The 15,748-nt window shown below is 38.6% G+C and overlaps 1 protein-coding gene across 1 annotated transcript in view; it reads right to left on the reverse strand.

The window, feature by feature from the left end:
- GPR158 (G protein-coupled receptor 158) overlaps window positions 1–15,748 on the reverse strand; it is a 346,381-nt gene that overhangs the window by 31,483 nt on the left and 299,150 nt on the right. The window contains exon 7 of the mRNA XM_056131077.1: window positions 3,712–3,950. Coding sequence (XP_055987052.1) covers window positions 3,712–3,950 — 239 coding nt within the window. The remainder of the gene's footprint in view (window positions 1–3,711; window positions 3,951–15,748) is intronic.

Below are 15,748 nucleotides of genomic sequence, written 5' to 3' on the forward strand. Positions count from 1 at the left end.
TCGATGCTCAGGGGTTACTCCTGGCTCTGCACTCAGGAATCACTCCTGGCGGTGCTTGGGGAACCATATGGGATACTGGGAATCGAACCCAGATCGGCCAGGTGCAAGGCAAACGCCCTACCTGCTGTGCTATTGCTCCAGCCCCCAAAGTCCTTTTCAGACTCACAACAAACAGTACTTCACATATTCTAGCTGGAGAGATAGCTCAAAGGGCTGCAGCACAAGCTTTTCATGTAGAAGCCCTGGGTTTGATCCTTGGGTCCACATCTTTCCTCAAGTACTGCTGGGTGAGAACTCAAACCCAGAACACAATGAATTCTAACATGTCTCATTCCGAGTTAGGCATTTCCTTCTTATTTCATATAATTACCACTCACCTCCATCCACCATTACTGAATTAGTATTAAAATTAAGAAATTATTATGTACACTTATTTCCAATAATCTAAATAATATCAATGACTCAAACAACTTTTGTAAAGATTCTTAGGCTTTCATCCAAATTGATTTCTTCCTTTATTAAAACTATAGTTTAAGAATTCTTATCACTGAGATTTTCTTTTTCATAGTTTTAAAAAACCATATTTTATTTATATAAACCAATAAGACTCACAGTAACAGAAATTGTAGCTACTCAATGGCTCTTATTGTGTAAAATTCTTATAACAAAGTTGATATAAAACAAATACCAGATTAGTATCATATAAATGTAAATTTATACATATATATCCCTTTTCTCTTTTATATAGAGAACGTGCGATAGCACAGCGGGTAGGGCGTCTGCCTTGCACGCAGCCAACATGGCCGACCCGAGTTCAATTCCTCCACCCCTCTCGGAGAGCCCAGCAAGCTACCGAGAGTATTCGATATGCCAGACACAGTAACAACAAAGTCTCCAATGGAGACGTTACTGGGCCCGCTCGAGCAAATCGATGATCAATGGGAGGGCCTTTACCTTTACCTTTACCTTATAGAGAACGTAAGTATGATCTTCAACATGAAAAATAAAATATCTGTTTGGGGACCTATCCAGGAGTACTCAAGGAGCTACTCCCAGCCCTGAGCTCAGCCTGTCTGTGCTCTGGGAATCAGACAGTGCTGGGTCTAACCCAAGTCTCCAGCATGCAAGACATACACTTCATGAATCAGTTATTTCTCTCCAGTCCTAAAAATTAAAACTGTAACAGGTCTCAAATACACCTGAAAACCAATCTATACAAAATAAAAAAAAATGTCAAGCAAGTAGACTGTACTTTCTTTATTCCCACTTGAGAGCATGAGCATTATGCCATTTGTACTAAAAAGAAATAAGTGGCATTTTTCATGGCACTTTAGGTAATTGTATTTTCCAAGTTTGGCTATACCTAGATTGAATGACATACAAATCTTGGTAAAGTTTTCCTTTATGATGTAATTTGTTTAATTCTTATACCTAAAGAATCAGAATTGCTACTTGCTTTAGTTAATGCTTTATTTTCAGATGATGATCTCAATATCTACAGCTATGGATCGACTGATAGCTTCCTTTGGTATTAATCAAAGTATAATGATTTGTTCTACAAATACATAGAATTTTTAATCATAATCATTATTAACATTCCCTCTCTATTGTCAATTGCTTTATTATTGCAAATAGCACAGAGGGTAGGGCGTTCGCCTTACAAGCGGCCAATGTGGCCGACCCGAGTTCGATTCCTCCGCCCCTCTCGGAGAGCCCAGCAAGCTACCGAGAGTATTTGATATGCCAGACACAGTAACAACAAAGTCTCCAATGGAGACGTTACTGGGCCCGCTCGAGCAAATCGACGATCAACGGGAGGGCCTTTACCTTTACCTTTACCTTTTACTAGGTATATAAAATTCTTAAAATACTTTGCCTAGAGAAGCAGTGTTTTATTTAAATTGTAGACTAAATATAAACTTCATAGCTTCTAACAAAATACTAAATATGACTATTTGACCAACAATGACCAAATATGGTCAATACAAAAAATAGGGTTGGAGAGACTATACAGATGCTTTGCTCTGCATGTGGCAGACCCCCAGGGTCAAAATCCAAAACTGCATACAGTCCCCTAAGTACCAGCAAGAATGATCTCTGAGCACAGCTGGGTGTGATCACAGTTGCTCTCCAAAAATAATGAAAAGAAAGTCATGCACTTATTTGTTTGGAGGTGGGGCTAAAACTGGCAGTGCTCTGGGGTCATTCCTGTTGGTATTCAGGGGACTGTGTTTTCTTTGGGAATCTGGAACTCCCACATACAAAATATGTACTCTAGTCCTTTGAGCCATCTCCCTGGCCCTCTGTGTGTGTGTGTATGTGTGTGTGTGTGTGTGTGTATGTGTGTATAGTCCTATGAAGTCAAGATTTTTCTGTGGTTTCCCAAGGGGAATAGAAACAATTAAACAACAAAGTTGTTTTCATTTTCTGCCCTTTGCTTTTTTATCTTTGGAGACTTAGTTAAAAATATCCTAATTTTAATCACAGAAAAATTATATGGATTTCTATTAAAAAATAAACCAAAGCTAAATTGGGGGCTTCAGAAATGGTTTAATCTCTAGACCAAATCACTGTATCACTGTCATCCTGTTGTTCATTGATTTCCTCAAGCAGGCACCAGTAACATCTCCATTCATCCTAGCCCTGAGATTTTATTAAGTGCCACATTGGAGGCTCCTTGAGGGTCAGGGAAATGAGACACATCATTGTTACTGGGTTTTGACATATTGAATATGCCATATCGAGCTTGCCAGACTCTCCCGTGCGGGCAGGATACTCGGTAGCCTGTTGGGTTCTCCAAGAGTGAGATCTAGACAATAAGAGGACTTAAGCATGGCTGTGGCTGGTTCTGGAGGTCTTAGGCTGCCGGGGCTCTGCTTGGGGAGGGGATGGAAACTCAACCCCCCCCCCCCCAAGGGGCCCTGGCAAGGACAGTCAGGCACAGGTGCAGAAGACCAAATGCCTTGATTATTTGGTTATCAATGAAGAATGGGGAGTATAACTCCATAAGATATAGTCTGGTGACTCCAAAGCAGTTCTGGGAGTGCCCTTCCCTCCAATTCTTCGTAATAGGTTAAAAAATACAAAAATCCTGAAGTGCCAGGAAAAATAATTTGTGCTTTTAACCCAAGTCATCGTATGGTTCTTCCAAGTTCTCCAATTTCTTAGTCACATTACTTACACTACCCTTATGAAGCATGGCTTCGTTTCTGTGTAATAATAGATCTTCAGAGAATTCCTAGCAAATTATCTTTAGAAATAAGATTAGAGATTGTGTAGAAAAAATAATTACAGTGTCCGACATACCAACTCTGAAATTTTTAGGAAATATACTAGTTTAAAGACACCAGAAAGTTTTCTTTTTCTCACAACTAAAGAAAATGTCAAGAGAACGGGGATTGTTCATAGAATGGGGGCATGCTAGGAAGTGAGAATACAGAAAGCTGGCTTGTATAAAGAATGTGATATTCAAATTAATTTCTCCTTTCTGATTTTCTTAACAAAGTGACATACCTTTGAAAAAGAATAAAAACTTCCTCAAAAAGTTTACATTCCACATGTCTTTACAGTGATTTTCATAATGCTGTTTTACCCAAACCACATTAGGTATAATTTGTTCTAGGCTCCATAGTAATGGCTGGCAAAACTTCCAGAAAAGCCCATTTTACCAGAAAAAGAACAGAACAATCATAGAAAAGAGGAAAAACATACCAACTGCTGTCATGTAATCCCAGCGTTCAATGAGGCACATATTGAAGATGAGGTGATCAGATGTTTGCCCTTGGCCAATAAGTGACATTTGTCTCTCCAAATTCTGGCAAACAGATGATGTCCAGCCAACAAGAAACCAAAATACTACCAAGAGTATCACTGCTAGCATCCTCATGACTCGTCCACCAGTCATATAGGGAATTCGTTGAGCTGTTCGTGAGAGAAACACCTTCAAAACCCTGGAAGAGCAACATATCAAAATGTGAAAGTGAACCTAACGCTCAGAAAGTAAAATTCTAAAATAGGTCACTTTTCTAGTTGGAATTGAAAACAACCAATAGCAGAAGAAATATCTTGCATTTGAGGCCAACAAATGGATAGTTTTATGTCAGACGAGGTTCTTTTCAGTATGTTTCAAAATTGGCCCCAAAAGCAAGCAGCTGAATTTTACAATACTTTCTTGAGTCAAAGACACTGGGGGGTTGGGTGGGAGATCAGTTATGTAACATGGTGGAGCATACACCTTTCATGTTCAAGCCCTAAGGGACTAGTGTTGCATGACTTCTGAGCATGGCCTTGAGTGGCCTTAGTGGCTCCCAAGCTTTGTGATATGTGGCTCCATAACAATAAAAACAACAACAGCAACCCCCCCAAATCCCTCCAAAAACCAGAACAAAAATCTCTTTCTTAAACCTGTTGTCTTTTTTACAGTAGAATGTTAGCAAAGGTATTTTCTGAAAGCCATTTTATAAAAGCTCCATTTTGAGTCCTTTCATTATTACCTTATAGAAATTATTAAGGTAAGAAGAATGAAACATCAATAAAAGGAATATTTAAATACAAGTGTAGGATAACAATGGTATGCCCATTCTCCTCTGCCACAGGGAGCTTAGGTTTTTAGGGTGATACCCATCACAGTGCTCCTGAAGCACCTCCATTCCTCTGTGTTTATTGGAATGTAAAAAGGTAAAGGTAAAAGCCCTCCCGTTGATCATCGATTTGCTCGAGCGGGCCCAGTAACGTCTCCACTGGAGACTTTGTTGTTACTGTGTCTGGCATATCGAATACTCTCGGTAGCTTGCCGGGCTCTCTCTAAACATTTTAGGATGATATTGGTATGTCCTGTTTCCCTTGCCACAGGGAACTCAGGTTTATCACAGTGCTCCTGAGGCACTTCCATTACATTGTGTTTATCTGTAAACTCTTCCCTATGCTCTCCTCCCCAACCAGTTAATCAGCTTTTCCCCCTAATCAGACTCTGTTAACTTGTAAGGTCAGATTCCTCAGAAACCTATGATTTTATATGTATGAGTGAAATATTGTCTTTCTCCTTTCCTTATATCTTTTGAATAGTTTAAAGCAATGTCCTTTTTGTATAGACACAGATACAGGAAGGCAGTTAATATTATGCTTTTGTAACTTGGGATTTAATTGGCTTCCAATATTATTCACTTCCGGACATTTGCTTTCTCGACTTAAGCCTCAGTTGCCCTTAGTTCCTAGCATCCCAAGAGCAGGGTCCCAACGAGGGACTGAATGGACCTAGGGCAAGCTGTGAGCTACCCTGGCATCAAAATGGGCCAGGCCAAAGTGCCACAATACTCAACTATAAGTTGAGAGCTTGGTCATGGACAAATGCTGTCATGATCCAAAAAGTAATGACGAGGGACTGGAGCAACAGCACAGCGGGTAGGGCATTTGCCTTGCATGTGGCCAACCCGGGTTCAATTCCCAGCATCCCATATGGTCCCCTGAGCACTGCCAACGATAATTCCTGAGTGCAGAACCAGGAGTAACTCCTGTGCATCGCCAGGTGTGACCCAAAAAAGTAAAAAAAAAAACCCAAAAAGTAATGATGAAATTAGGTTTCTACTAGGGATAGAAAAGACTAATCTGGCCTGAGCACTGTAGTCTGAGATTGAGATGACCCCAGGAGAGCAATTCTATAAACTTAATGTATCTCTTACTGTGTCCACACAAAATGATTAATATTATAAATGTTTATATGATTGTTGGACTAAGGAGAGGAGAAACACACTCATATTTGCCTTTAGGCCAGTCATCTTGCTGGATGAGAATCTGTCCTGGAAGTAGCTTCCCCTAAGGGAAAGACCTTACATCCGCTGATTGTATGATGATACCTATGTGTAATTGTTACCCTAACCCCTCATGCTGGGTGATTTAACTAGACTGTAAGAGTGAGCTGGGATATCCAGAGCCGGAATCAGAAGAAGAATGAAGGGGCATGGAGGAGGAGAATGAAGTGCCATGGGGGAAGAAGAAGCAGGAGGAGAATCAGAAAAGAATGGAGAGGAGAGTGGAATAAACTGCAACTGATACCAACCAACTTGGCCCTTGTTCCTTCCTTCACCTGCCCATCGCCATTGATGTCCCCAGGGTGGGGGAAGCGGCCTGAGACTACCGAACGCAGGTGGTGGGAGAGATAGAGCGCTGTCCCCTTTTGTGTTTACACATACAAGACCAACTAGACAAAAATCACTGCAATAAGGAAGAGGACTGGGATAACCTATAAGAACTGTAGCATTTTTGACATTTTTGGATTTTGGCTTTGGCATAAGACAGCCAAATCAATAGCCAGATCTGGAGATGTGTACTAGATGATATTTAAAAACTGTTCTTCCTGAGATACAGAGATCCTTCCAGCCACCAGTTTTTAAATTTCAACTCCATAATATTCTCAATTGATTTTAATTCATTATATTCATTCATTCAAATGAGTAGGATCTCAAAAGGGGAATGAGACTTTTGTTTTGATGGTTTATATTGTGTCTAGGGTAGTAAAACAAACAAATACCTGTCACAAATTCTACCTTGACTTAATTTGATTATCTCTAATAAACTATACTATACTAAAATATAATGACAATCACATAAAAACAACTATGAGATGCATACTGAAAGTAGACTATAGACTGAACATGATGGCCACTCAATACCTCTATTGCAAACCACAATACCCTAAAGGAAAGAGAGAGTAAAAGGGAATGCCCTGCCACAAAGGCGGAGGGGGTGGGGAGGATGGGGTGAGTGGGTGGGAAGGCTACTGGGATCATTGGTGATGGAGAATGGGCACTGGTGGAGGGATGGGTACTCGATCATTGTATAACTAAAACCCAAGCACAAAAGTTCATAAGTCTACAACTCTACCTCATGGTGTTTCACTAATAATAATGAAAAAATACTACAGGAGCATGGATCTGTCTTCTAGACACTTACAATATGTTTGCCAATAGTTTGTCAATAGTCACCATGTGAAACACACATATTGTAGATAGCTAGTAATCCTATTAATCACTGTCATTGTCACTGTCCTCCCATTGTTCATCAATTTGCTCGAATGGGCCCAGTAACGTCTCCATTGTGACAATTGTTACTGTGTTTGGCATATTGAATACGTCACGGGGAGCTTGCCACGCTTTGCTGTGCGGGTGAGATACTCTTGGTAGCTTGCCGAGCTCTCCGAGAGGGGCAGAGGAATCGAACTCGGGTCAGCCATTTTGGCTGCTTGCAAGGCAAACTCCCTTCCACTGTGCTATCACTCCAGCCCATCTCATTAATCAAAAAGAATTAATGGTACTTGATTTAGGTCTTTGTGAGACCAATAAGTATATATGAAATAAAGTGGGGAATATATAATGAAATATTCTGAGTGAATAAGTCGTAGCAAAGCAAAAGTAAGAAAATAGTTTTTCTTTAAGGGCTCATAAGTAGAACTATTTCGCAGGAAAGGAACTTTGGTTCTCAATACTTAGGAATGAAAAGGGAGTTTTCAGATTACTTACAAGAGTTTTTTCTTTTTAAAAAATCAGGTTGAGAGGATCACTTTTTCAGAAAAAATTAGCTATTATTTCTATTTTTATTCCATAGCCAAGATGTGGAAAGCCATTTATTTTTTTGGTACTTGAAGATATTTACAATCCCCACTGAAATGTTAAACCTCAAAGAGCTAAAAGTAGATTTGTTAAATAACTTCCTTTCAAATTCAGATAAATATATCTTTTGCAAAGAAAATTGGTATGATCCCATTTTGCTAACCTTTTTATCAAGAAATACCACTTCTAGATTATCAGAAAATTTCTTGTTTTCTAGATGACCCTTTGAGTATTTATTTTAGTGTAATAATTAGTGATTGCCACTGATCCCAAAACATCCAGAGAGGAAAACTAAAGCAAACACTAGAAAACACAATAACACAATTCTTCACTACAGTCTAAAAATTTCAAACTATTGGTTATTGTACAATGAAATAAAAATGAATTTTCAGCATTACCTTAAAACAAAATAAGAAAATGCTTCATTGTCTTTCAATATATGCTTGTAGGGCCAGAGAGATACTAAAGCAAAAAAAGCTCTTGCCTTGTATGTAACCAATCCGGGTTCAATCCATGGCACCTCATATGGTTCTTTGAGCACTTCAACATGTGATCCCTGAGCACAGAGCCAGATTCAGCCCTGAAACACTAGGTGTCCTCCCCAAGAAATCCCAAAATTGTATAAAAGAAATCTGCATATATGCTTTTAGATATAATACAATAGTAAAATTATATATACCTATTAAACTTATATGATTGATTACTTTTCCAAATGTTTTTTCATAGAGAAGTTCTCAGGCTACCGACTGTTCAGAAGGTTTCACTATTTCTGAAGGAAAGCAATAACATTAAAAAAAGACTGAAAGAAATCATTCTTTGAAGCATAAAGTTGGTGCAGGTGCCTTGCCCAAGGGCTTTCTGTTTTATTCCAATAGATAGTTCTGAGTTTTCATTATGTTCATACTAAGATATAAAGCTTCTATGTAACACAAAGCTTTGAATGTTTATACCATTATTTTTCTTGTGTTTGTACACATTTTTTGGTTTCCTAAAGAAGAGTGAGCATGCATATACTAAAGCCATTCTGTTCTAGTAATTTTATTGCAATAATTCTATAGTTCTGAAGCTGCCTGTTTGAGTCAGGTATCTACTCATTTTGATACTGTACTAAAAAATTCCAAGAACAATTGTTAGCTGGTGATAAAAGGTAGTAGTTAATTGTCATCTTTCACAAATGTAAAGCTACTCAGGTCTTTACAGAAGTCATGAGAAGAAACTGTACAAAAATGACTTCCTGTCAGTTTCCTTTCAACTGTGACAAGTCTTCAAGTTTATTTTCTCAAACTAACATGTACAGTGGTAAGCAAAAGCTACTTTTTGGTTCCTGGATAGATTTCAGACATATATTAAAGATGTATATGTTATCATCTAGATCATAGATTCTTCAACTTTTCCAACTGTGACCCCTTTGCACCTGCATTCTTGCTCTGGGAACCTATGAGGTACTTAATGAATGCACTGACCCTTATTCTCAAAGAATCACAATTGTTTGTTTTGCTTCTCTGGTGAATTCCTAAACGCTATATTGGGCCCCATTGGTAATTCTCCCAGAGCTGAAGTTGATATTTGGTGAGGAGGGTTGACGGTGGGACTGTCACCTATTTAAATATTTGGAGAAAAATGAACTGGTATTTGCCACATGAAGCAAAGGATAGCAATTGAGATTAAACATGCTAAACAAAAAGTTAGAAGAAAGTCTGGGGAATGAGACATAAGATTATTAAAAGCTCCTATATTTTCTTGGGTAATTGAAAGATTGGAAAATATATAGAAAAAGTCCAAGAAGTCCTAAGGAATTTATATTATCCTGATTTGAGGGTCTATATAAGCTGGAAGTGAGCTTAAGGAAAACTTGGCCAAGTGTTAAAAATATGTCCCAACACACACACACACACACACATTCGCACACACAGAGATATACACTACAGGGTAAAGAATGTAGTTTTAATTTTTAAATTTAATTATTGTCATTTCTTTTGGGGGGGGGTCATACCTGATGGCGCTTAGGGACTATTCTTGGCTCTGCATTCAGGGATCACTTCTGGCATTGCTCAAGAGACCATACTGGGTGCTGGTGATTGAATCTGGGCCAGCTGTGTACAACGCAAGTGCCCTACTGGCTGTACTATCTCTCCAATCCCAAAGAATAGGAATTTTAAAACATTTTGTTGTTGTTGTGTCAGCTTTTAAGAAAATCTCTGTGGAATTACCAGGTGACTTGGTAATGAAAAGAACAGAGTCTTCATGGCTACACATAATGAAATATGTAGTTATTAAAGAATAAGTTAAATAAAATCATCAAGCTAACAACAGCAACAATAAAATAACAGTGACAATGTTGGGGAGTATGGAGAATGTAATTTGCAGATTTACCACATTATAATCTTATTAAAATATATTTTAAAAAAGGGAAACATAAAAACAATAAAAATATATGGCCTATACATATGAAAAATAATAAAAGTTGGCTCTGCGGCATACTCAGGCATTGTACTTACTAGAAAAAGACCTTATCTGTCTCAAATATGTGGAAGAGTTCAAGGAAACCATGAACAAAGAACTAAGGTAAACTAAGAGAATAATCTTATTAAATAGAGGCTATCAATAAAAAGAAAGTATGGAGCCAAAGAGATAGCACAGGAAACTAAGATGCCTGCATTACATGAGGCTGAGCTTGCTTCAAATCTTTAATATCACATATGGTTCCCTAAGCACAGCCAGAAATTATCCCTGAGCACAAACCAAACCAACAGTAATCCCTGAGCATCAGATGTGGCCCCCAAACCAATAAATCAAATAAATATAAATGATAAAAAAGAACCAAATAGACATTTCAGATATAAAAAGAAAAATGACAAACATAATTCACCAGAGGTGGCCAAGCTGATTTGATCAAACAGAAGACAGCGTAAGTGAACTCTGTTATTTTCTAGGTCAATTGCAATTCGCTACATCAAGCAAAAAGAAAAAAAAATGTAGAAAAAAGAGTTTTAGGGACTTGTGACACACTAACAAACAAACCGATATATTCATTATGTAACTTCCAGAAAAACAAGGAAAGAAAGAACTTAAAAAGAATATTTTAAAAAATGGCTGACATTTTCCAAATTTGATGAAAGACTTGACATTGCTAAGACGCTCAAGTAAAACAAGAGTAATACAAGCTTAAAGACATTAAGACACATTAATGCACATTAAGAGAAACAAAAATCTGACTGTCGAGAAAGTTAACGACCAAGAGAAAATCTTTAAAGAAGCCAGAGAAAAAGTCATATACCACATACATAGGGTTCTCTGTAACATTTAGAGTTAATCTCTCACAGAGAAACCATAGATGCAAAGAACAGTGGAACTCCACTCACCATATAGAGGTGACTATAATTTAGACAATGGAAAGAACAAGCACTGAAGATACAAAACAATCTTAAGCCTCATATATTGTAGGTAGAAATCTAAAACGGGGCAAGCTCACTGGTGTGATGTGCGATCTGATTGTTGTTTTGGTTTGATAAACATCTGTTTCTTAACTGCATTCCTTTATTTTTTTTATTTTTATTTTTATTAGTGAAACATCATGAGGTACAGTTGTAGACTTACAAATTTTTGTGTTTGTGTTTCAATTATACAATGATCAAATACCCATCCCTCCACCAGTGCCCATTTCCCGCATTTCTTTAGAGGTGTGAGTTATACTGATATTACAAATAAAAGCTTGAAGCAACAGAATGCTTAATTGTAGTTCAGATCATAAGTGTTATACAAGTCACATATTTATTGATCTCTAGAGACAGAACATTTTGAATTTGGGGGATAAATTCTTTCAGAGAAACAGATTTTAATATAAATACTAGTGGGTATAATACTCCTTGCTGCCCTCTTTACTTCAATTTACAATAGAAAGATATTTCAAGTACAAGTAGATGGTGAATCACTCTGAAGGCAAAGAAGAAATCTCTTTTATTCAGAATAGACATGAATTCTCAAACCACCATCTTCCGACAATTCCTTAAAGAACAGGTTTTGAAGGGCTAAGGCATAAGGTCTTGTATGGGACTGACCCCAGTTTGATCCCTAGCACTGCATATAATCCTCGAAGCACAGAGACAGCAGAGTCACTGAGCCTGTGTATGGCCCAACTCTCTCCCCAATCCCCACTTTCCTAAATAGGTTCTGGGTGGAGGATGTGGGTCACGTGGCAGAGCACATGCCTCAGTAAGCTATCTGGCTGCCACATTCCAGCTGTCTTATGGGGAAATCTTATGCATAGCCTTAAGTTTTTTAGATTTCAAAAAAAAATACCTAAAAATATGATTATTACAGAATTATATAATCTCTGTAGCTCACAACTGACACTAAGAGACAAGAATCAGCAGTGTTCTGGAGGCTTGGGATGACTCCTTGTGATATATAGTCCAGTGGTGAGGGCCTCACATGACGCCCAGGGGATAACTGAGGCCACAGTACTTGAGGGACACCAGAACGACATGCAATCAGTATGAAGAACTGAACTCAGGGCCTCATACAACTTTTGCCCATATCTCTGTATTACTTTTGGCAAGTATGAGGTTGAAATGGAAGGATAACAGTGAATTTAGGAATATATATTATACAAATGAGGATCTATGTTGGCTGGCTTGAAGTTTGTGTGTAATATAATTGTATAATCTCTCCTGGAGACAATCTAAGAATGTACTTTAGAGTAGGCTGCAAAGTGCATTTAATGGAAAGTTGCTTTAGCTTGCTAAAAAAACCCCAGGTGTTTAGAAAATAAACTATTGATGCATATTACCCACTATTTCCAGTAGATTGTGCCAATTAATATGCTCTCCAGCAGAGTATGAGAGTGTCTTGCCCTACAGGATGCTTTATATTAGTGAAAATTATAATTAAAAGAACTATTGCTATGCATACTGAATTTTGAAGACCTGGTCCAAATTCAAAATAGAAAATAGAAAAAATAATTTTGTATTTTAGTTAAATATTAAAGTAAAAAACATTTAAAACCATTGGGTTAAACAAAATATATAATTGACTAAATTTTGGCTACTTTTAATATTGTTACTAGAAAAATTAAAATTATCAGTTCAAACTAATTGTGGCTGGAGTTACACATGAGTTATAGATAACACTATTCTATAAATTATACTAAAGTCATATATACTCATTTAGTTATTTATGTTTATTGCTATTTTACCATAGAGAAGTTAAAAATATTTATGTAATTAAATAAACTGACATTTTCTCTTTTTATCTCTTGCAGTTACTAACCTGAAATAAATTAATTTATAATATTCCTATTTTGTTAAATATTTTGCATTTTGTTTTTATAATTCACTGAAATTATTATGTGCTTAGTAAGACTTAAAGAAAAATTTCCAGACAGACAGCAATCTTCCAATCTTTATTTGTCAAATTAGCTGTTTATCTTTTAACTCTTTTTTTTTGAGAGATCTCTTCACCAAACAGATAATCTGGTTTGAAAATCTACTTGGCATTCTCTACAATGTCTACTGTCTGATCTACTGATTTACTCTTTTCAATTTTTTTATAACACATTGCAATATTTTTCCTCTTGCATTCCTGTTCTAATTCTTATATAGCAAATTGTCTAAGCTCTTAGTTTATAAAAATAAAAATTCTTTCATTTGGCTTTTTCATACAATATATATATGTACATATATGAATATGTATATATATATATTTTTTACTTAGCTCTTCATGCTATGTTGCTCTCATGATACTGATAATCTCTGTTTCACAAACATGAAAATTATTTTCATGTGATGCATTTTTCTGGTTTAGATGTTAGGATAACACCTCTTAGAATAAGAGAAAAATTGCCTCTGCTTTCACTTGTTAAAATAGTTTGTGAAGAACTAATATTAGTTCTTTATACATTTTAATTTAAATTATCTGTGAACCATTTAGTACTGAGCTCTCCCTTTGCCCTCACGCCACACCCTGAAGGTTTATGCTTCAATACCTCTTTTTATTTCTGGTATTATTCTGGTTTTCAGGTTGCTTTCAGAGAGCCCGGCAAGCTACCGAGAGTATTCGATATGCCAGACACAGTAACAACAAAGTCTCCAATGGAGACGTTACTGGGCACGCTCGAGTAAATCGACGATCAACGGGAGGGCCTTTTTTACCTAGTGTCAATGTAGGAATTTCAACAAGAGGTGTGCTTCTAGTAATAAACTACTTGTTATTTGAACACAGACATTCCAGCCTGGACATGTGAATCCAGGTGATAAACATCAAAGACCAGGTCAGTGAAAGGCACATTGAAAGGAGCACAGGCAATTATCTTCACTTAATCACTTAATCACTTAACTTCCCGTTAGTCGTCGATTTGCTCGAGCGGGCGCCAGTAACGTCTCCATTTGTCCCTGTCGTGTGCTAGTGTAGCCCAATGGCATCTGTTCGCTCCGGGAATATGAAGGGCCTCAAACCGATCGTTCATGATCTTGACGAAGAAGTCTGACCATCTGGTAGGTGGGCGGCCACGCGGTCTCTTGACATCCCGTGGAATCCAATCAGTAACAGCTCTAGTCCAACGGTCGTCTTTAAATCTCATTACGTGACCAGACCATCTGATTTTCGACACCTTGGCAAATAAGACAGCATCCCTGATCCTTGATCGTCGACGGATGACAGAACTCCGGATTCGTTCTCTCATTTGAGTGAAACGTGATATTCCAAGCATAGCTCTTTCTATTCTTCTTTGGGAGACCTGAATGGCGTTCTCATCTTGTTTGCGTAGGGCCCAGGTCTCTGAGGCATATGTTAATGCAGGAAGAACAGTGGAATCAAAGAGATGTGCCCGGAGCCGGAGGTTCTTCGTCCTCTTAGCTATTTCTTCGACGTTCTTGAAGGCGTTCCAAGCCGCTCTCTTCCTCCTGCGCAGCTCGGGTGCCAGGTCATTTGTCATGTTGACCTCTCGACCTAGGTACACATAGCTGTTGCATTCGGAGATGGTCGTTCCATTGAGAGCGAATGGGGCGTCAGGAACAAGGCTGTTTCTCATAAACATTGTCTTTGTAAGATTCAGCTGTAGTCCTACCTTTCCACACTCACGGTCAAAGTTGGCCAGCATTTGTGCCGCTTGGCTGATGTTTGGTGTTATTAAAACAATGTCATCAGCAAAGCGGAGGTGGTGTAGTTGCCGACCATCTATCTTCACTCCCATTCCTTCCCATTCCAGTCGTCGCATGATGTTCTCGAGGGTGGCACTGAAGAGTTTCGGTGAAATGGTATCACCCTGCCGCACCCCTCTCTTGACATCAACGATCACTTCTTTGTAGAATGGTGAGATCCTGGTAGTGAATCCGCAATACAGCTCACGGAGGATCCTGATGTATTGGGCTTGAATGCCCCGATTGGCTAGGGCTTCAATGACCGCTTCCGTCTCAACAGAATCAAAGGCCTTCTTTAAATCAATGAACGTTAAGCAGAGCGGCATCTTGAACTCCTGAGAAACCTCAATGAGCTTGGTTATCGTGTGGATATGGTCGATGGTGCTGAATCCTTTGCGGAACCCGGCTTGTTCGCATGGTTGTCCTTCATCTAGTGTTCTGCCAATCCTATTCAGGATGACTCGAGTGAACAACTTGTAGATGACAGACAATAGGCAGATTGGGCGATAGTTGCCAATGTCATGGATGTCTCCCTTCTTGAACAGTAGTACGGTCCTGCTGGTTTTCCATTGGAACGGAACCTTGCATTCAGACAGGTAGCGAGTGAAGAGCCGAGCCAGTGTATTGATGAGTACTGACGGCAGGTTCTTCAGGTGTTCAGGTCTGACCTTGTCTGGGCCGGGTGCTGTCTGTTTCTTTACCGACGAAATGGGGTGTCGGATTTCGGAAGGGAGAACATTGGGAACGACATACCCATCCTGTGGAATTTGGTATGTCGGCAAGTGGACATGGCTATCGAAGAGATTTGAGTAGAAGTCATGGATAATCTTCTCCATTGCCGTTCTGGAGGACACTACTTCCACTACCCAGCCGTCGCCACACTCCAGGACGCTTTCCGGACCCGCGCGGCCGCGCAACACGTCATAAGACACTAAATACCCATCTTCTGGAATTGTCGTACCATATTTGATAGGGTTCAAATATGGTAACACCTACAAGGGGGATTAG

The sequence above is a fragment of the Sorex fumeus genome, unplaced genomic scaffold, assembly GCF_029834395.1.
Source record: "Sorex fumeus unplaced genomic scaffold, SorFum_2.1 ptg000007l, whole genome shotgun sequence".
In the NCBI taxonomy this organism is placed as follows: Eukaryota; Metazoa; Chordata; class Mammalia; order Eulipotyphla; family Soricidae; genus Sorex; species Sorex fumeus.